The 21,193-nt window shown below is 38.0% G+C and overlaps 1 protein-coding gene across 3 annotated transcripts in view; it reads left to right on the top strand.

Moving 5' to 3' along the window:
- Positions 1-21,193, top strand: part of TBC1D32 (TBC1 domain family member 32) — a 268,104-nt gene that overhangs the window by 90,528 nt on the left and 156,383 nt on the right. For all 3 annotated transcript variants that reach the window (XM_049900015.1, XM_049900007.1, XM_049900000.1), the window contains one exon: positions 17,688-17,776. In XM_049900015.1, the coding sequence (XP_049755972.1) occupies positions 17,688-17,776 (89 nt within the window). The remainder of the gene's footprint in view (positions 1-17,687; positions 17,777-21,193) is intronic.

Raw genomic sequence — 21,193 nt, 5'->3', positions numbered from 1 at the left:
ATCCTTTAATATTATCTAGTATTATCTAATACATTGTCTCAAATACATACACACACACACACACACACACACACACACTTTCATACACATATATTTGGTCAAATCAGAATGGAAACAAGGTCCATACGTTGCATTTGGTAATTATGTCTTTTAACTCTTTTATTCTAAATCTGTTCTCCTTCCTTTTCTGTTTCCATGCCATTGATTTATTGAACAAACTGTGTAATTTGTCCTGTGTAGTGTTCCACATTCTGGATTTGATAACTTCCTTGTGGAATTTTTAAACTGTTCTATTCTCTGTGATACATGTGAACTAGTAGTTAGATCTTGAAGCTTGATTAGGTTAAGGTTTAATTATTTTTGCAAGAGTTGTGTATTTCCTGTTACATCAGTCACGTCAGGAAGCATGTAATACCTGTTTTTTCCTCTTCTAGTGATGTTAATATTGATTAGTTGGTTTAATAGTTTTTAGCCTTGGGTATCTCTGAAATAACAGTTCACATAGAAAAGGCAAAATATATGCTTGACTCTTTTCATTTATTTATAAATTTCAAAATAATGAATTGATGTGTTAATAATATTCAGTAGGGAAATTTTTTTAATTATTATCATTATGAACTTTGGGTTTTTACATGTATGTCTTTCAATCCAATACAGTCATTATTGTTTTTTATGATCAAAATTCCTTCTTGGCTACTGAGTCTTTTTGACATGTAAACATTAGCAATACCTTGTTTTCTTACTTTCTCATATAAAATGTAGCCCTGTAGTCTAGTTCCTTCTCTGATTCTTGGGTTTCCTTCTTTGTATTTTGTTCTAGACAAATAGAGACCAATAGTTGTATCTCTGATGGCTGCTCATAAGCTTTTAAGACCCCAGCCACCAGTCATCATACTAGAAGGTAGAACATAAACTTTAAAAAAAGACCCACTGCTGTCGACATAAACTTTAAGACCTATATTATGCCAATTGACTGGATTGTCCCACGAGACCATGACAATAGGGTCTTTCTTTGACAGTGTTATCAGTTAGATTTACATGAGGTCATACTGGAGTAGAGTGGGTCTTAATCCCTTCTGAATGGTATCTTATAAAAGCAGAGAACAGACACAGAGACATACACACGGGCAAGATGCCACATGAAGATATATCTGCAAGCCAAGGAAAGCTAAGAGACACTTGGGTCTACCAAAAGCTTGAAGAAACAAGGAAAGATATTCCCCTAGAGGACAAAAAGTTGACCGTGTCACCACTCTGAATTCAGACTCCTAGACCAAATCAAACCCTTTGCTGTCAAGTCAATTCCAACTTATAATGACCCTATAGGACAGGGTAGAACTGCCCCATAGGGTTTCCAAGGAGTAACTGGTAGATTTGAACTGCACACCTTTTGGTTAGCAGCTAAATGCTCCAGAATTATGGATTTCCATAATTTAAATAAATTTCTCTTCTTTAAAGCCACCCACTTTGTGGTATTTTGTTATGGAAGCTCTAGGAAACTAAGGAAGATCCTTTTGTGTTATTTGAAAAACTCAGTTTGAATTGGTTTAGGCCACAAAGAAAATGTATTGACCTGTGTAACCAACTTGTAGGATTAGCAAGGACAACCGGAAACAGGACTGTGAAACAGGAGTTCCCAAATCTGTCTCTCTGTCTCTGTCTCTGTCTTTCTTTCTCTCTTTTCCTATTTTTGCTTCCCATCTTGGCTTCATTGAGAAGCAAACATCATGTAGTGGTTAAGAGTTTATATTCTGAACGTAGACGCCTAGATTAGATTTCTTGTTTTGCCTCTTATTAGCTGTGTGACCTTGGGCAAGTTAGATATCAGTTTTCTCTTCCGTTAAAAGAGAATAATAGGGGCGGAGCCAAGATGGCGGACTAGGCAGACGCTACCTCGGATCCCTCTTACGACAAAGACACGGAAAAACAAGTGAATCGATCACATACATAACAATCTACGAACCCTGAACAACAAGCACAGATTTAGAGACGGAGAACAAACTAATACGGGGAAGCAGCGATTGTTTCCACAGCCTGGAGCCAGCGTACCAGTCAGGTACGGCACAAGCACAGAGAGCTGCCCCACCCCCCTGAACTAACCCCGGGAGGGGGACCAGCCGGTTCCGCGGGCGGCGTGGGACGCAGCCGGTAGGAGAAGTCCCCGGGAGGCAGTGACTGGTCTTGGAGCAGGAAGAGCAGCGTCCCAGCCAGAGAACCGTCCCGCCGGGATTTGGACTGGACGCAGGTACGGCATAAACACGGAGAGTTGCTCCACCCCCCTGAACTAACCCCGGGAAGGGGACCAGCTGGGTCGCGCAGGCGGCGTGGGACGCAGCCGGTAGGAGAAGTCCCTGGGAGGCAGCGACTGGTATTGGAGCGGGGAGAACAGCGTCCCAGCCGGGACACTCGGTCACGGCACAAGCACGGGGACCTGCTCCACCCATCTGAACTAACTTCGGGAGGAGGCCCAGCTGGTTCTCGAGGGCGGCACGGCCACGCGGCTGGAGGGACGAGAAGTCCCCGGGAGGCAGTGACTGATTTTGGAGTCGAGAGTGCACCGTCCCAGGAGGGGAGCCTTGACGCTGGGCGTGGGGCTGGAAGCGGAGGATCTGACCGTGACTCCAGCGGGCCAGACCCCCCGGGGGCAATCTCCACATAGCCAGCACACATAGGCGACGCGCCCTGCGGGAATCGCAGATATAATAGTCATTCCAAGCAAGACAAGCAACTCTGGCTATATTCTGAGGTGCTACTCTCCTATCTCTCTGTTCCCTCCCCCACCCTCCCCAGGCGGCTTCATTAACATCTGAATAGCCTGAGCCAGAGAGAGAACTCTGATAGGGATCTGACTGCATTTTTTTTTAAGCGGATTTTCTGGAAAAACTAGTTGCCCAGTGATGGCTCGGAGACAACAATCCATATCAAACCACTTAAAGAAGTAGACCATGACAGCTTCTCCAACCCCCCAAACAAAAGAATCAAAATCTTTCCCAAATGAAGATACAATCTTGGAATTATCAAATACAGAATATAAAAAACTAATTTACAGAATGCTTAATGATATCACAAATGAAATTAGGATAACTGCAGAAAAAGCCAAGGAACACACTGATAAAACAGTTGAAGAACTCAAAAAGATTATTCAAGAACATAGTGGAAAAATTAATAAGTTGCAAGAATCCATAGAGAGACAACATGTAGAAATCCAAAAGATTAACAATAAAATAACAGAATTAGACAACGCACTAGGAAGTCAGAGGAGCAGACTCGAGCAATTAGAATGCAGACTGGGACATCTGGAGGACCAGGGAATCGACACCAACATAGCTGAAAAAAAATCAGATAAAAGAATTAAAAAAAATGAAGAAACCCTAAGAATTATGTGGGACTCTATCAAGAAGGATAACCTGTGGGTGATTGGAGTCCCAGAACAGGGAGGGGGGACAGAAAACACAGAGAAAATAGTTGAAGAACTCCTGACAGAAAACTTCCCTGACATCATGAAAGACAAAAGGATATCTATCCAAGATGCTCATCGAACCCCATTTAAGATTGATCCAAAAAGAAAAACACCAAGACATATTATCATCAAACTCACCAAAACCAAAGATAAACAGAAAATTTTAAAAGCAGCCAGGGAGAAAAGAAAGGTTTCCTTCAAGGGAGAATCAATAAGAATATGTTCTGACTACTCAGCAGAAACCATGCAGGCAAGAAGGGAATGGGACGATATATACAGAACACTGAAGGAGAAAAACTGCCAGCCAAGGATCATATATCCAGCAAAACTCTCTCTGAAATATGAAGGCGAAATTAAGATATTTACAGACAAACACAAGTTTAGAGAATTTGCAAAAACCAAACTAAAGCTACAAGAAATACTAAAGGATATTGTTTGGTCAGAGAACCAATAATATCAGATATCAGCACAACACAAGGTCACAAAACAGAACGTCCTGATATCAACTCAAATAGGGAAATCACAAAAAACAAACAAATTAAGATTAATTAAAAAAAAAAAAACACACATAACAGGGAATCATGGAAGTCAATAGGTAAAAGATCACAATAATCAAAAAGAGGGACTAAATACAGGAGGCATTGAACTGCCATATGGAGAGTGATACAAGGCAATATAGAACAATACAAGTTAGGTTTTTACTTAGAAAAATAGGGGTAAATAATAAGGTAACCACAAAAAGGTATAACAACTCTATAACTCAAGATAAAAACCAAGAAAAACGTAACGACTCAACTAATATAAAGTCAAGCACTATGAAAATGAGGATCTCACAATTTACTAAGAAAAACGCCTCAGCACAAAAAAGTATGTGGAAAAATGAAATTGTCAACAACACACATAAAAAGGCATCAAAATGACAGTACTAAAAACTTATTTATCTATAATTACCCTGAATGTAAATAGACTAAATGCACCAATAAAGAGACAGAGAGTCACGGACTGGATAAAGAAACACGATCCGTCTATATGCTGCCTACAAGAGACACACCTTAGACTTAGAGACACAAACAAACTAAAACTCAAAGGATGGAAAAAAGTATATCAAGCAAACAATAAGCAAAAAAGAAGAGGAGTAGCAATATTAATTTCTGACAAAATAGACTTTAGACTTAAATCCACCACAAAGGATAAAGAAGGACACTATATAATGATAAAAGGGACAATTGATCAGGAAGACATAACCATATTAAATATTTATGCACCCAATGACAGGGCTGCAAGATACATAAATCAAATTTTAACAGAATTGAAAAGCGAGATAGATACCTCCACAATTATAGTAGGAGACTTCAACACACCACTTTCGGAGAAGGACAGGACATCCAGTAAGAAGCTCAACAGAGACACGGAAGATCTAATTACAACAATCAACCAACTTGACCTCATTGACTTATACAGAACTCTCCACCCAACTGCTGCAAAGTATACTTTTTTTTCTAGCGCACATGGAACATTCTCTAGAATAGACCACATATTAGGTCATAAAACAAACCTTTGCAGAGTCCAAAACATCGAAATATTACAAAGCATCTTCTCAGACCACAAGGCAATAAAACTAGAGATCAATAACAGAAAAACTAGGGAAAAGAAATCAAATACTTGGAAAATGAACAACACCCTCCTGAAAAAAGACTGGGTTAGAGAAGACATCAAGGAGGGAATAAGGAAATTCATAGAAAGCAACGAGAATGAAAATACTTCCTATCAAAACCTCTGGGACACAGCAAAAGCAGTGCTCAGAGGCCAATTTATATCAATAAATGCACACATACAAAAAGAAGAAAGAGCCAAAAGCAGAGAACTGTCCCTACAACTTGAACAAATAGAAAGTGAGCAACAAAAGAATCCATCAGGCACCAGAAGAAAACAAATAATAAAAATTAGAGCTGAACTAAATGAATTAGAGAACAGAAAAACAATTGAAAGAATTAACAAAGCCAAAAGCTGGTTCTTTGAAAAAATTAACAAAATCGATAAACCATTGGCTAGACTGACTAAAGAAATACAGGAAAGGAAACAAATAACCCGAATAAGAAATGAGAAGGACCACATCACAACAGAACCAAATGAAATTAAAAGAATCATTTCAGATTATTATGAAAAATTGTACTCTAACAAATTTGAAAACCTAGAAGAAATGGATGAATTCCTGGAAAAACACTACCTACCTAAACTAACACATTCAGAATTAGAACAACTAAATAGACCCATAACAAAAAAAGAGATTGAAACGGTAATCAAAAAACTCCCAACAAAAAAAAGCCCTGGTCTGGACAGCTTCACTCCAGAGTTCTACGAAACTTTCAGAGAAGAGTTAACACCACTACTACTAAAGGTATTCCAAAGCATAGAAAATGACGGAATACTACCCAACTCATTCTATGAAGCCACCATCTCCCTGATACCAAAACCAGGTAAAGACATTACAAAAAAAGAAAATTATAGACCTATATCCCTCATGAACATAGATGCAAAAATCCTCAACAAAATTCTAGCCAATAGAATCCAACAACACATCAAAAAAATAATTCACCCTGATCAAGTGGGATTTATACCAGGTATGCAAGGCTGGTTTAATATCAGAAAAACCATTAATGTAATCCATCACATAAATAAAACAAAAGACAAAAACCACATGATCTTATCAATTGATGCAGAAAAGGCATTTGACAAAGTCCAACACCCATTCATGATAAAAACTCTTACCAAAATAGGAATTGAAGGAAAATTCCTCAACATAATAAAGGGCATCTATGCAAAGCCAACAGCCAATATCACTCTAAATGGAGAGAACCTGAAAGCATTTCCCTTGAGAACGGGAACCAGACAAGGATGCCCTTTATCACCGCTCTTATTCAACATCGTGTTGGAAGTCTTAGCCAGGGCAATTAGGCTAGACAAAGAAATAAAAGGTATCCGGATTGGCAAGGAAGAAGTAAAGTTATCACTATTTGCAGATGACATGATTATATACACAGAAAACCCTAAGGAATCCTCCAGAAAACTACTGAAACTAATAGAAGAGTTTGGCAGAGTCTCAGGTTATAAAATAAACATACAAAAATCACTTGGATTCCTCTACATCAACAAAAAGAACACCGAAAAGGAAATAACCAAATCAATACCATTCACGGTAGCCCCCAAGAAGATAAGATACTTAGGAATAAATCTTACCAAGGATGTAAAAGATCTACACAAAGAAAACTACAAAGCTCTACTACAAGAAATTCAAAAGGACATACTTAAGTGGAAAAACATACCCTGCTCATGGATAGGAAGACTTAACATAGTAAAAATGTCTATTCTACCAAAAGCCATCTATACATTTAACGCACTTCCGATCCAAATTCCAATGTCATATTTTAAGGGGATAGAGAAACAAATCACCAATTTCATATGGAAGGGAAAGAAGCCCCGGATAAGCAAAGCACTACTGAAAAAGAAGAAGAAAGTGGGAGGCCTCACCTTACCTGACTTCAGAACCTGTTATACAGCCACAGTAGTCAAAACAGCCTGGTATTGGTACAACAACAGACACATAGACCAATGGAACAGAATTGAGAACCCAGACATAGATCCATCCACGTATGAGCAGCTGATATTTGACAAAGGACCAGTGTCAATTAACTGGGGAAAAGATAGCCTTTTTAACAAATGGTGCTGGCAGAACTGGATATCCATTTGCAAAAAAATGAAACAGGACCCATACCTCACACCATGCACAAAAACTAACTCCAAGTGGATCAAAGACCTAAACATAAAGACGAAAATGATAAAGATCATGGAAGAAAAAATTGGGACAACCCTAGGAGCCCTAATGCAAGATATAAACAGAATACAAAACATTACCAAAAATGATGAAGAGAAACCCGATAACTGGGAGCTCCTAAAAATCAAACACCTATGCTCATCTAAAGACTTCTCCAAAAGAGTAAAAAGACCACCTACAGACTGGGAAAGAATTTTCAGCTATGACATCTCCGACCAGCGCCTGATCTCTAAAATCTACATGATTCTGTCAAAACTCAACCACAAAAAGACAAACAACCCAATCAAGAAGTGGGCAAAGGATATGAACACACATTTCACTAAAGAAGATATTCAGGCAGCCAACAGATACATGAGAAAATGCTCTCGATCATTAGCCATTAGAGAAATGCAAATTAAAACTACGATGAGATTCCATCTCACACCAGCAAGGCTGGCATTAATCCAAAAAACACAAAATAATAAATGTTGGAGAGGCTGCGGAGAGATTGGAACTCTCATACACTGCTGGTGGGAATGTCAAATGGTACAACCACTTTGGAAATCTATCTGGCGTTATCTTAAACAGTTAGAAATAGAACTACCATACAACCCAGAAATCCCACTCCTAGGAATATACCCTGGAGATACAAGAGCCTTCATACAAACAGATACATGCACACCCATGTTTATTGCAACTCTGTTTACAATAGCAAAAAGTTGGAAGCAACCAAGGTGTCCATCAACGGATGAATGGGTAAATAAATTGTGGTATATTCACACAATGGAATACTACGCATCGATAAAGAACAGTGACGAATCTGTGAAACATTTCATAACATGGAGGAACCTGGAAGGCATTATGCTGAGCGAAATGAGTCAGAGGCAAAAGGACAAATATTGTATAAGACCACTATTATAAGATCTTGAGAAATAGTAAACCTGAGAAGAACACATACTTTTGTGGTTACGAGGGGGGGAGGGAGGGAGGGTGGGAGAGGGTTTTTTATTGATTAATCAGTAGATAAGAACTGCTTTAGGTGAAGGGAAAGACAACACTCAATACATGGAAGGTCAGCTCAATTGGACTCGACCAAAAGCAAAGAAGTTTCCGGGATAAAATGAATGCTTCAAAGGTCAGTGGAGCAAGTGCGGGGGTCTGGGGAACATGGTTTGCGGGGACTTCTAAGTCAATTGGCAAAATAATTCTATTATGATATCATTCTGCATCCCACTTTGAAATGTGGTGTCTGGGGTCTTAAATGCTAACAAGCGGCCATCTAAGATGCATCAATTGGTCTCAACCCACCTGGAGCAAAGGAAAATGAAGAACACCAAGGCCACACGACAACTAAGAGCCCAAGAGACAGAAAGGGCCACATGAACCAGAGACCTACATCATCCTGAGACCAGAAGAACTAGCTGGTGCCCGGCCACAATCGATGACTGCCCTGACAGGGAGCACAGCAGAGGACCCCTGAGGGAACAGGAGATCAGTGGGATGCAGACCCCAAATTCTCATAAAAAGACCAAACTTAATGGTCTGACTGAGACTGGAGGAATCCCGGCGGCCATGCTCCCCAGACCTTCAGTTGACACAGGACAGGAACCATCCCCGAAGACAACTCATCAGAAATGAAAGGGACTGGTCAGCGGGTGGGAGAGAGACGCTGATGAAGAGTGAGCTAATTATATCAGGTGGACACTTGAGATTGTGTTGGCAACTCTTGTCTGGAGGGGGGATGGGAGGATAGAGAGAGAGGGAAGCCGGCAAAATTGTCAAGAAAGGAGAGACTGAAAGGGCTGACTCAAGAGGGGGAGAGCAAGTGGGAGTAGGGAGTGAGATGTATGTAAACTTATATGTGACAGACTGATTGGATTTGTAAACGTTCACTTGAAGCTTAATAAAAGTTATTAAAAAAAAAAAAGAGAATAATAACATCCCTGTCTTTGTGTTGTTGTAAGGATTAAATTAATTGGATTAAAGGAAGAATTAAAATGCTTAGATCACTGCCTGGCAGATAATAAGTGCTATGTAATTATTAAACAATATCATTAATATCACACACTAGTTATATTTTGCTGAACATCATTCAAAAGTGATTGCAGCAGTACATGGACAGGGAACTGCCAGATATTCAAGCCAGATTCAGAAGAAGACTTGGAATAAGGGATATCATTGGTGATGTTTGATGAATCATGCCTGAAAGCAGAGGATGCCAGAAAAATATTTATCTATGTTTAATTGACTCTGTAAAGGCATTTAATTGTGTGGATCATAACAAATTATGGATAATATTGTGAAGAATGGGAAGTCCAGAACACTTAATTGTGATCATGAGGAACCTGTACATAGAGCATTAGGTAGTCGTTGGAACAGAACAAGGGGATATAGCATGGTTTAAAGTCAAGAAAGGCATGCATCAGGGTTGTATCCTTTCACCATGTTTATTCAGTCTGTATGTTGAGCAAATAATCTGAGAATCTAGATTATATGAAAATGAATAGGACAACAGGATTGAAGGAAGACTCATTAACAACCTGTGTTATGTAGATGACACAACCTTGCTTGCTGAAAGCCAAAAGGACTTGAAGCATGTACTAATGAAGATCAAAGACCAGAGCCTTGAGTATGGAATACACCTCAAAATAAAGAAAACAAAAATCCTCACAACTGGACCAATAAGGAACATCACGATAAACAGAGAAAAGCTTGTTAAGTTGTCAAGGATTTCATTTTAATTGGATCCACAATCAACACCCATGGAAGCAGCAGTCAAGAAAACCAACAATATTTTATAAAAGGCCTCTTTAAAGTGTTAAAAAGCAAAGATGTCACTTTAAGGACTAAAGTGCATCTGACCCAAGCCATGATGTTTTCATTTGCCTTATATGCATGCAAAAGCTGGACAATGAAAAGGAAGACCGGAAAAGAATTGATGCCTTCAAATTGTGGTGTTGGTGAAGAATATGGAATATACAGTGGACTGCCAGAAGAATGAACAAATTTGTCTTGTAAGAAGTATAACCAGAATGCTCCATTGTTTCACATACTTTGGACATGTCATCAGAAGGGACTAGTCTCTGGAAGAGGGCATCATGCTTGGGAAAGTAAAGTGTCAGTGAAGAAGGGGAAGACACTCAACGAGATGGATTAACACAGTTGCTGCAACATATGGGCTCAAGCATAACGATTGTGAGGTTGGTACAGGACTGGACAGTGTTTCATTTTGTTGTACATAGGGTTGCTGTGAGTCGGAACCGACTTGATGGCACCTAACAACAACAACAATGATGTAATTATCTACTGTTATTAGTAGTGGTATTTTCTTCTTCAGATGGCATTCTCCATAGGAGAGAACATGAGACTTCCCGCTACTCTATGCTAACATAGTCACTCTTTCCACCCATCAGGGGAGTGGTCTTTACCTCTCTGGTTTAAAAAGCTCAAGGAAAGAGTTTGACTGGGCCAGTTTTGTTCACGGGCTAACCATTCACAAGCCACTGTTAGAAATATACATGCAGGAATATTGGGGCATTATGCTGTTTTTTAAGAAAAGGGGGTCATATAGCAAAAACATGGCCACTGAGAGAATTTTAAACAGAGTACGCACTCAAATGTGTATCTATTCGTACAGAATGGGTGTTCTTGTTTGTTTTCTAGTCTTGATCTCAGTCTGGCCTATTAAATTGTAGAACATATTTTCAAGATGGACAGTGTCCCTCAAAAAGACAGAATTTCAGACCATTTTTTGCAAGTCCCAGGCATTACTTGCATTAGCATGTTACTAGGAAGTTGCTTCTTGATTTAGGAAGCTGATTGCTTTATTGACATGCGTTGCGGTGCTTAGAAACTGAAGTATTCCATAAGGCAGGCTTTCCAGAGTTTCATTTTCTTTCCTAAGTGGTGATTCATCAATGTAATCCTCTTTGAAGAAGAAATTATTTACCGTAACATTTGTTCTCTGAAAATGGATTATCATTGATAGATCGCTGCAGTCTACTCTTCTATTAGTTTGTTGGTAATGCATTCTCTATCATTTTTTTTCTTACAGTATATAGTACTTAGATTGAGAACTTCAGCTTTATAGTCACAAGACATCACTGGCTATTGATACTCTGAGCTTAGTATTATATCTCAATAACTGCCAATTTCACAGTCACATGTATTTTACCCTGTTAATGAAGAAAATTCTGTAGTGATCCTTTCAGAAACTACTATGCATGGAACCTATCAGCAGCCTCTCTTCTCAGGGTAATGAAGGTTAGTGACATGTAATATATTTTAGATTATTCTGTGAAGATTAACTATGTTAAAATAATGAAATTCATCTTTCAAAAGTTACAATAATTACAGTAGATAATTAATATCTACTTATTGGAAGAACTACTGTGACTGCTACATCTATTTGAAGAACTGTCCTGCAAAGAGTACTTACTTAATAGTGTCCAAGTGCATGAGTAATTCAAGGAGAGCTCTGTGAGCTGTGACTGAACCACTGTAGCTAAATCAAGAATGTTAGAATGGTAAGGTTAGGGGAAAAGAGAGGAGAGAAGAGCAAGGCAGTTAATGAGAATCTGAATATGTAGCTGGGAATATATATAAAAGAAAAAATATATATATATACATATACATATATATATATTTTTGATCAGTTTTTTATTGTGCTTTAGGTGAAAGTATACAGCCAATTTCTTATACAAAAATTTATACACATATTGTTTTGTGACATTTGTTGCAGTCCCCACAATGTGACAACACACTTCTCCTTCCTACTCTGAGTTCTGTGTCTGTTCAACCCGCTCCTGTCCGTTTCTGTTTGCTCATCCTGTCTCTGGACAGGAGCTGCCCATTTGGTCTTGTGTATCTGATTCAACTAAGAAGTGATTCCTCCTATGTATTATTTTTTGTTTTATTGTCCTGTCTAATTTTTGTCTGAAGAGTGGGCTTTGGGAATGGTTTCACTTCTGGGTTAGTAATGTGTTGGGGGCCATAGTTTTGGGGGTTCCTCCAGTCTCTGTCAGAGCATTAAGTCTGGTCTTTTTATGTGAATTTGTGTTCTGCTCCGCACTTTTGTCCCGCTCTTTTCAGGAATCTCTGTTGTGTTTCCTATCATTGGTGGTAGCCAGGCACCAACTAGTTCTTCTGGTCTCAGGCTGGTGGAATCTGATTCATGTGGTCCTTTAGTCTCTTGAGCTAATATTTTCCTTGTGTCTTTGGTTTTCTTCGTTCTCCTTTGCTCCAGTGAGGATGGGACCAATTGATGCATCTTAGATGCCCTCTGGCAAGCTTTTAACATGAGCTGCTTAACTCAGGTTCTGTTATAATTTAGGAACAAAGAATGTCTGTCTAAGAAGCAGACAGCAATGACACATCATTTTATCAGATAGTAATCTTTTTTATCTGTTGGCGAAGAATATTGAATATTGAACATACCATGGACTGCCAAAAGAACGAACAAACCTGTCTTGGAGGAAGTGCGGCCAGAATGCTCCTTAAAGGCAAGGATGGCGAGACTGCGTCTTATATACTTTGGACATGTTGTCAGGAGGCATCAGTCCCTGGAGGAGGACATCATGCTTGGCAGAGTATAGGGTTACTGGAAAAGAGGAAGACACTCAAAGAGGTCGATTGGCACAGTGGCTGCAACTGCTCAAGTATAATGATTGTAAGGATGGCGCAGGGCCAGGCAGCGTTTCTTTCTGTTGTGCATAGGGTTGTTATGAGTTGGAACTGACTTGACGGTACCTAACAGCAACAACAACAACAATCTTTTTTATCCTTCATTGATGGGCAGTTTATTTAATATTTGATTGTTCATCAACCCTGGTTGCTATGAGTTGAAATTGACTCAACAGCAATGGGTTTGGTTTTGGTAATCAGTGCTGTTATTCTTGTTACATGTTTGCAAGATATCTGTACAATGGTAAATGCATTTCTAAGTGTAAGGTATGATTTTTTACTAAATAATTCTACGTGAAATCCAGTTTTTAATGTATCTTGATTAATTAAAAACTGGATTTTGTGTAAACTTATATTGATTACTGTTTTTCAACTGTGACTTTGAATTATCCATTATTTTCCCTTCTTTACATTAATTTGTTCATATGGTATTTGTACCATCATCCATATGTTGTTGCTGTTGTTAGTAGCTGTAGAGTTGTATCTAACCCATGTCACAGAGTAGAGCTGCACCATAAAGTTTTCAAGGCTGTGACTTTTTGGAAGCAGATCTCCAGTCTTGTCTTTTAGGGCATCTGTGGGTGGGTTTGAACTGCCAGCTTCTCAGCTAGTAGTCAAGCTCTTAATCTGTTGCACCACCCAGGTACTCCTTTATCATTCCCATGTTGTTGTAAGATGTCCTCGAGTTGGCTTCCACTCATAATGACCTTTGTGTGAGGGAACAAAACGTTGCCCAGTCCTGTGTCTTCCTCACAATCATTGCTGTGTTTGAGCACATTTTTGCAGCCACTGTGTCAATCCATCTCATTGAGGATCTCCCTTTTTTCTGCTTACCTTCTACTTTACCAAGCATGATGTCCTTTTCCAGCTGTTGGTCCCTCCTGATGACATGTCCTAAGTAAGTGAGACAGAGTCTCTTCATCTTTGCTTTGAAGAAGCATTAAGGCTGTACTTCCTCTGTGACATTTATTTGTTCTTCTGGCAGTCCATGGTATATTCAGTATTCTTTGCCAGCACCATAATTCAAATGTGCCAATTATTTTTTGGTCTTAAATTTTATTGTCCAGCTTTTGTATACATCTAAAATAATTGGGAAAGTACCACAGCTTGGAACAGTTACACTTAGTTATCAAAGTGACATCTTTCTTTTTTAACACTTTTGTTGTCGTTAGGTGTTGTCAGGTCAGTTCAAACTCATAGCAACCCAATGTACAACAGAAGAAAACAACTGCCTGGTCCTGCACCATCCTCATAATTGTTGCTATGTTTGAGCCCATTGATGCAGCCACTGTGCAAATCCATCTTGCTGAGTGTCTTCCTCTTTTTGCCTGACCCTCCACTTTACCAAGCATGATGCCCTTCCCCAGGGACTTGTACTGCCTGATAAGATGTACAAAGTATGTGAGACAAAGTTTTACCATTCTCGCTTCCAAGGAGCACTCTGGCTGTACTTCTTCCAAGAAAGACTTGTTCGTTCTTCTGGAAGTCCATGGTATGTTTGGTATTCTTCACCAACACCATAATTCAAATGCATCAGTTCTCCTTCAGGCTTCCTTTTTCATTGTCTACCTTTAGCATTTATATGAAGCGATTGAAAGTATCATGGCTTGGGTCACACACACCTTAGTCTTCAAAGTGACAGCTTTGCTTTTCAACACTTTATAAAAAGGTCCTTTGTAGCACATTTGCCCAATGCAATACGTCATTTGATTTCTTGACTGCTGCTTCAATGGACGTTGATTGTGGACCCAATTAAAATGAAATCCTTGACAACTTCAAGCTTTTCTCTGTTTATCGTGATGTTGCTTATTGCTTCAGTTGCAAGGATTTTTGTTATCTTTATATTGAGGTGTAATCCATACTGAAGGCTGTAGTCTTTGATCTTCATCAGTAAGTGCTTCAAGTCCTTTTGGCTTTCAGCAAGCAAGGTTGTGTCATCTTCTGAATCCTACTTGAATATCTGGCAGCTCTCTGTCGATGTACTGCTGCAACTGTTTTTGAATTATCGTCAGCAAAAGTTTACTTTTGTGTGATATTAATGATATTGTTTGATAATTTCCACATTCTATTGGATTACCTTTCTTTGGGATGAACACAAAGTGGCTCAAACCTGTCCTTGAGATGTTCTTTAAATTCAGGTCAGATGTATTCAAGGTGGTACTTTGGCTCTCGTGACTTGCTTCGATTTTCTTTAGCTCCAACTTGAATCTGCATATGAGCAATTGATGGTCTGTGCTGCAGTTGGCCCCTGGCTTTGTCTTGACTGATAATACTGAGCTTCTCCATTGCCTCTTTCCATAGTGATAGTCTATTTTATTCCTGCATAAACCATTTTGTGATGCCCATGTGTTGCTGAAAAACGTATTTCCGATGACTATGTTATTGGTCTTGCAGAATTCTGTGATGTGATCTCCGGCATTATTCCTGTCACCAATGCTGTATTTTCCAACTACTCATCCTTGTTTTTTGTTTCAAACTTTAACATTCTGATCACCAGTAATTATCTCTGCATCTTGACCGAATGTTTGATCCATTTCAGACTGCACTAAAAAAAAAAAAAAAAGTTCATAAAAATCTTCAATTTACTCATCTTTTGGTATTCATGGTTGTTGTATACACTTGAGTAATTGTCCTATTAATTGGTCTTACTTGTAGAGGTGTGGGTATTATCCTATCACTGACAGCATTGTACTTCAAGCTAGATTTTGAAATGTTCTTTTTGGCAATGAATGCAATGCCATTTCTCTTCAATTTGTTGTTTCTAGTGTAGTAGACCATATGATTGTCAGATTCCTAATGGCCAATACCAGTCTATTATAGCTCGCTAATGCCTAGGATATCGATTGTCAGGCATTCCGTTTCATTTTTGACAACTTCTGATTTTCCTTGGTTTGTACTTCGTAATTTCATGTTCTGATTATTAATGAATGTTTACAGCTGTTACTTTTCATTTTGAGTCATGTCACATCAGCAAATGAAGGTCCCAAAGAATTTACTCCATCCGCATCATTAAGGTCAACTGTACTCTGAGCAGACAGCTATTCCCCAGTCATATTTTGAATACCTTTCAACCTGAGGGCTCATCTTCCAGCACTATATCATATAGTGTTCTGTTGTTATCAATAACATATTTATTGTCTAATTTTTAGAAGCACATTGCCAGACCTTTTTCCAGTCTGTCTTAGTGTGGAGGCTCCACTGAAACCTATCTACCATGGGTAACCCTACTGGTATTTGAGATTGTGGTAGAATAGTGTCCAGCATCATAGCAACACTCAAGCCACCACAGAAAATATTTTATCTGACTTTACTCCCTAGCAAATCCTTCCTCCTTTTGCCCTATTGGTCACAGAAATATCTTGGATTTAAACTCATTGGAGTGGTAGCAAGTTTCTTCAGCATATTGAACTATGAGAGAGACAAGTATTTGTGTACAAATAAGATTCTTAGGCCTGAACTCAATGATAAGCATAAAAGCCGGCTATTGTAGAAAGGATTTTAGAGTGCTTAAAATTGTTTGGTAGGCTTAAATTGTCAGTGCTTGGAATTACCAGTGGCACCTACGTTATGTCATCAGCTTCTCTCTGTACTTGCATCAGTGGTTTTTAACCCAGGTTTCACATGGAACATATTGAGTAGCTGTTCGAGTATATTGATGTCAGATCCTACCTCCAGGAATAATGATTTAATTGGTCTGGGGTAGAGCCTGGGTACCTATATATTTTTTTAAGTACCCTAGGTGATTCCATTGTTCAACTGTGGTTGAAAACCACTGATTTATATTAATAGAGAATATCTATTAACAAAATCTCAAATACTCCCGTTGCCATTGAATCGATTCTGACCCAGAGTAATTTTATAGGACAGAGTACAACTGCTCCATTGGGTTTCCAAGGAGTGGCTGGTGGATTTGAACTGCTGCCTTTTTGGTTAGTAGGCTTAGCTCTTAACCAATGTGCCACCAGGGCTCCAAATCTCAAATAGTTACTATATCAAACATTTTCAGATCCTCTGTAAATGGTTCACATTTATGAATTCCATTTTTGTTTCTCAAGGTAGTTTGCATTTTTGGAAATTTTATCAGTATTCACTGACTGTACAAGTGGCTCACACAGATCCTGAGTGAGGTGTAAATTAGTGATTCTCCACTTTGGCTAAGCATCCCTGGTGGCACAATTGTTAAGCGTTCAGCTGCTAACAGAAGGGTCGACAGTTCAAACCTACAAGTTGCCCTATAGGAGAAAATAAGTGGTGATCTCCTCTGTAAAGAGTAAAAAACAAATACACCAAACCTATTGTTGGCGAGTCAATTATGACTCACAGCAACCCTGTAGGACAGAGTAGAACTGCCTCATAGGGTTTCCAAGGCTGTAAATCTTCATGGAAGCAGACTACCACATCTTTCTCCTACAGCCTAGCAAATCCTGTGTAGGGTTGCTGTGAGTTGGAATTGACTTGACGACACACAACCACCACCACCACCACTTGGCCTGAACGTTAGATTCATTTGAGAACTTTTACAAATCCTAAGCCCAGGCCACACTCCAGACCAATTAATTCAGACTTTTTTTTGTGGGTGAAACTCAGGCATCAGTATTTTTTACAGCTCCCTAGGTGATTTCAATGTCAAGCCAAGTTTTAGAATCACTAATCTAAGTAAATATTTGTTAATTTTATTTTTTTAAAGTTGTTTAGTAAAGCGCAGACTCACTGTGGGTATTTTTTTTTTTTTAGGATATTATTGATAGACTTATAATTTTGAATTCTGAAGCTAAGATTCGTTCTTTATTTAACTATGAACAATCACATATCTTTGGACTAAGGTAAGGTGCTAAATTTTACTTTAGATATTATGTTTTCTGTGTTGCAAATGACTTTGTAAATAGTTTTATATCCTTTAAAATTATTTAAAATAAGCTAATTTTTTAAAAAATTTAAAGGAGATTTGTCATTTTCTAAAATTATAGACAAAGAAAATTAAAACCATTAGGTTTTTGTACCATGATCTTTGTCTTCATTTACGTGATGTATTGTTATAGTGTCCTCCACTTTTGCTCAGTATGATAGAAGCATCTTGGGAACTGTTTTATTTAGCTCCCTCTGAAATGGGGCTTTCCTGGGTTGGTATTTGATTAGACTCCTGCCATAATATAACCTTCAAAGAGACCCGGAGATGGGTGATTCACCTCTTGGCCCAAATTTTGCTCTTTGATATAGACCATTTCTTTTCAGCTTTAGTTTTTCTCAGATTTATATCTTTGTGGTTAAGTTTATATTCTTTGACATTTTATTTAGCATGTTCAAGTGGGGGAAAAAAAAATAGAGACGTTTGGGCTACAGACACTCGTAAAATTCTTAATCTTTTGATTATTTTGTAGACGTGTAAGTTGCTTCTTCACTTATAAATTATTCCCATTAAAAGCAGCTGATTTAAAGAAATTTTCAGATTTTATTGGTTCATGATTTTTTTTTCCTATCTGCTAGCAAATAAGGTGCCCTGGTGGTACAATGGTTAAGCACTTGGCTGCTAACCAAAAAGTTTGTTGATATAACAGAGGCAGTGAAGTATGGTGGCTAACAACATGGACTCGGTTAGACTACTGTTGTTTACTAGTTGTATGAGTTGTTACCTGAGTTAGTTATTTGTAAATGGGAAAGAATCATGGTATTTCCCTCACAGAGTTGTTGTGAGGATTGCATAGTAAATATTAAATGGGCTTAAAACCGCATGACACATAGCAAGCACTATAAAAAATGTTAGTTGCTAATAGTAGTAGTAGTAATAGTAGTAGCTGCTCAAGTGCTTCTTTATCTACTTGCCGTACATTGTTTTTGTGTTTTACTATAAAATATTTTGGGCTTCATTTTCTCACTATCTCAGTAGTCTGCCACATGCATCATAATGCTTTGTTAGGTTTACATTTTCAGTGTTCAAAGAAGGCAACAAAAGTGCTTTCTGAGGAAAAGCTTGTATTTTTTCTTTGACAAAGTACTATTTCATTGTGTGTGCATGAATGTGTGTTTAGTAATACCGTGTTTTTGGTAAGATTTTACTCAGCAAATTAGATTCCCATTTGACAATGTCTACACAGGTTATTCAGTGACATTAGTTACATTTTTCACAATGTGTCAACATTCTTATTAATTGCGTTTTAGTTGTTCCGTTGTGTTTTAAAGTTCATTTTCATAATACTTTTTTAATTCAGTTAAATTTTTAAGCTGTACATATGTAAAAAAAAAAAAAAAAGAGGTTAGATAATTTAGTTTTCTACTAATTTCAGTCTGTCATTGGTCATTGGGGTCCAATGATGATAATTTAGATAAGAGCTTTGTATTAGATAAATATTGTGTTGCTCTGTGATTTTTACCTGTATCTTTCTCTTCTACTTGCACAGTTTCTTTGTTCATTTCTACTTATACCTTCATTGTACCATTCTCTTCAGTCATTCATTTTCTTTATGTGTCTCATTTCTCACTTTATCTTTTTTCTGTTTATTTTAATTTTTCCTCTACCTCAAAAATCTATAAATAGTATCAGAAAAGTTTAATATAACTTCTTTAGGTTAGGCACACTTAGATGAGGCTAGTATGAGGCTTTATTAAATGTGTATTTTCACTTTTCAATGGTATCACTTTATATTTGAATTTCTGAATTTTTATTTGCCAAAATCTTCATAAAAATCTTACATTATAAATGACTAAGAAAGTTGCTATTTGATTAGCCCTCCCCCCCGCTTTTTTCTCCTTTTGTACTTTGTCATTCCTATCAGACATGCCTTTAAATACCCCATCTTTCAATGAAACAAAACAAAACATACAAAAAGAATTGTTCTTGATCTCACATCTCCTTCCAGCCATTGTCCTATTTCCCTGCCTCTCACCATAGCAAAACTTACTTAATACAAGCTGTCTCCAGTTGCTCACTCCATTTACTCTTCAGCCCACTTGGATTTGACTTTAATTCTACTACTCTGTTAAAAATGCTCATCATTGCTCATCTACTCCTCCCAAAGTCATTGATACTATCCACACTGATAAATCTAGTAAACACTTCTCTTTTTAGTCCTTCTCTTACTTAAAACTGTCAGTATCATTTGACATAGATAATTTCTTTCTGTGTAAAATATTCCCTTTGCTTCTGTGAGACCACACATCCTGTGGCTGCAGTTTCTCCTGCTTTGCTTCCTCTAAGCAATCTCTCATGAGTTGGAATTGACTTGATGGCAATGGGTTTGGGTGTTTTTTGGAAGCAATTTCTAAATGTTGACATACTCAGGACTTGACCCTTAGCCCACTTTTTCTGTACAATTTTGCCCTAATTGATACCACTCACACCTTGCATTTAAATACCATCTGTATTCTAGTGAATCATAACAAATTATGGATAACATTGTGAATAATGGGAATTCCAGAACACTTAATCGTGCTCATACAGATCCTGTACATGGACCAATAGGCAGTTATTTGGACAGAACAAGGGGATACTGTTGTATAGTTCTAAATTGCAAACGGTGTGTAGTAGGGTTATATTCTTTCACCTTGTTCAGTTTGTATGCTGAGCAAATAACATGTGTTCTGTATGAAGAGCACAGCATTAGGATTGGAGGAGGACTTGTTAGCAACCTGCAATACGGAGATGATACAGGCTTGCTTGCCAAAAAATGAAGACAACTTGAAGCACTTACTGATGAAGGTAAAACACTCCAGCCTTCAGTGTGGATTACACCTGAACATGAAGAAAACACAAAAATCCTCACAAGTGGATAGATTAAAAACATGAAAAATGAAGAAAAAATTGAAGTCAATGATTTCATTCTAGTTGGATCAAAAATCAATGTCCATGGAAGCAGCAGTCAAAACATTAAATGATGTACTGCATTGGACAAATCGGCAGCAAAAGAACTCAAAATTTTTTAAAAAACAAAGATGCTGTTTTTATTGCTAAGGCATGCCTGACCCAAGCCATGGTCTTTTTAGTCACCTCATATGCATGAGAAAGCTAGGCAATGAAAAAGAAAAACAGAAGAAGCACTGATGTATTTGAACTGTGATGTTGGTGAAGAATATTGGATATACTGTGGACTGCCAAAAGAATAAAAAATCAGTCTTAATAGAAATATAACCAGAATGCTCCATAGGAGTAAGGATGACAAGACTTTGGCTCACTTAATTTGAACACGACATCAAGAAACAACATTAGTTGCTAAAAAAGGACATCATGTTTGGAAAAGTAAGCAGAG

This window comes from Elephas maximus, chromosome 1 (assembly GCF_024166365.1).
Source record: "Elephas maximus indicus isolate mEleMax1 chromosome 1, mEleMax1 primary haplotype, whole genome shotgun sequence".
In the NCBI taxonomy this organism is placed as follows: Eukaryota; Metazoa; Chordata; class Mammalia; order Proboscidea; family Elephantidae; genus Elephas; species Elephas maximus.
The sequence above is the reverse complement of the archived record's forward strand: the minus strand, read 5'-3'. Positions and strand labels throughout refer to the sequence as shown.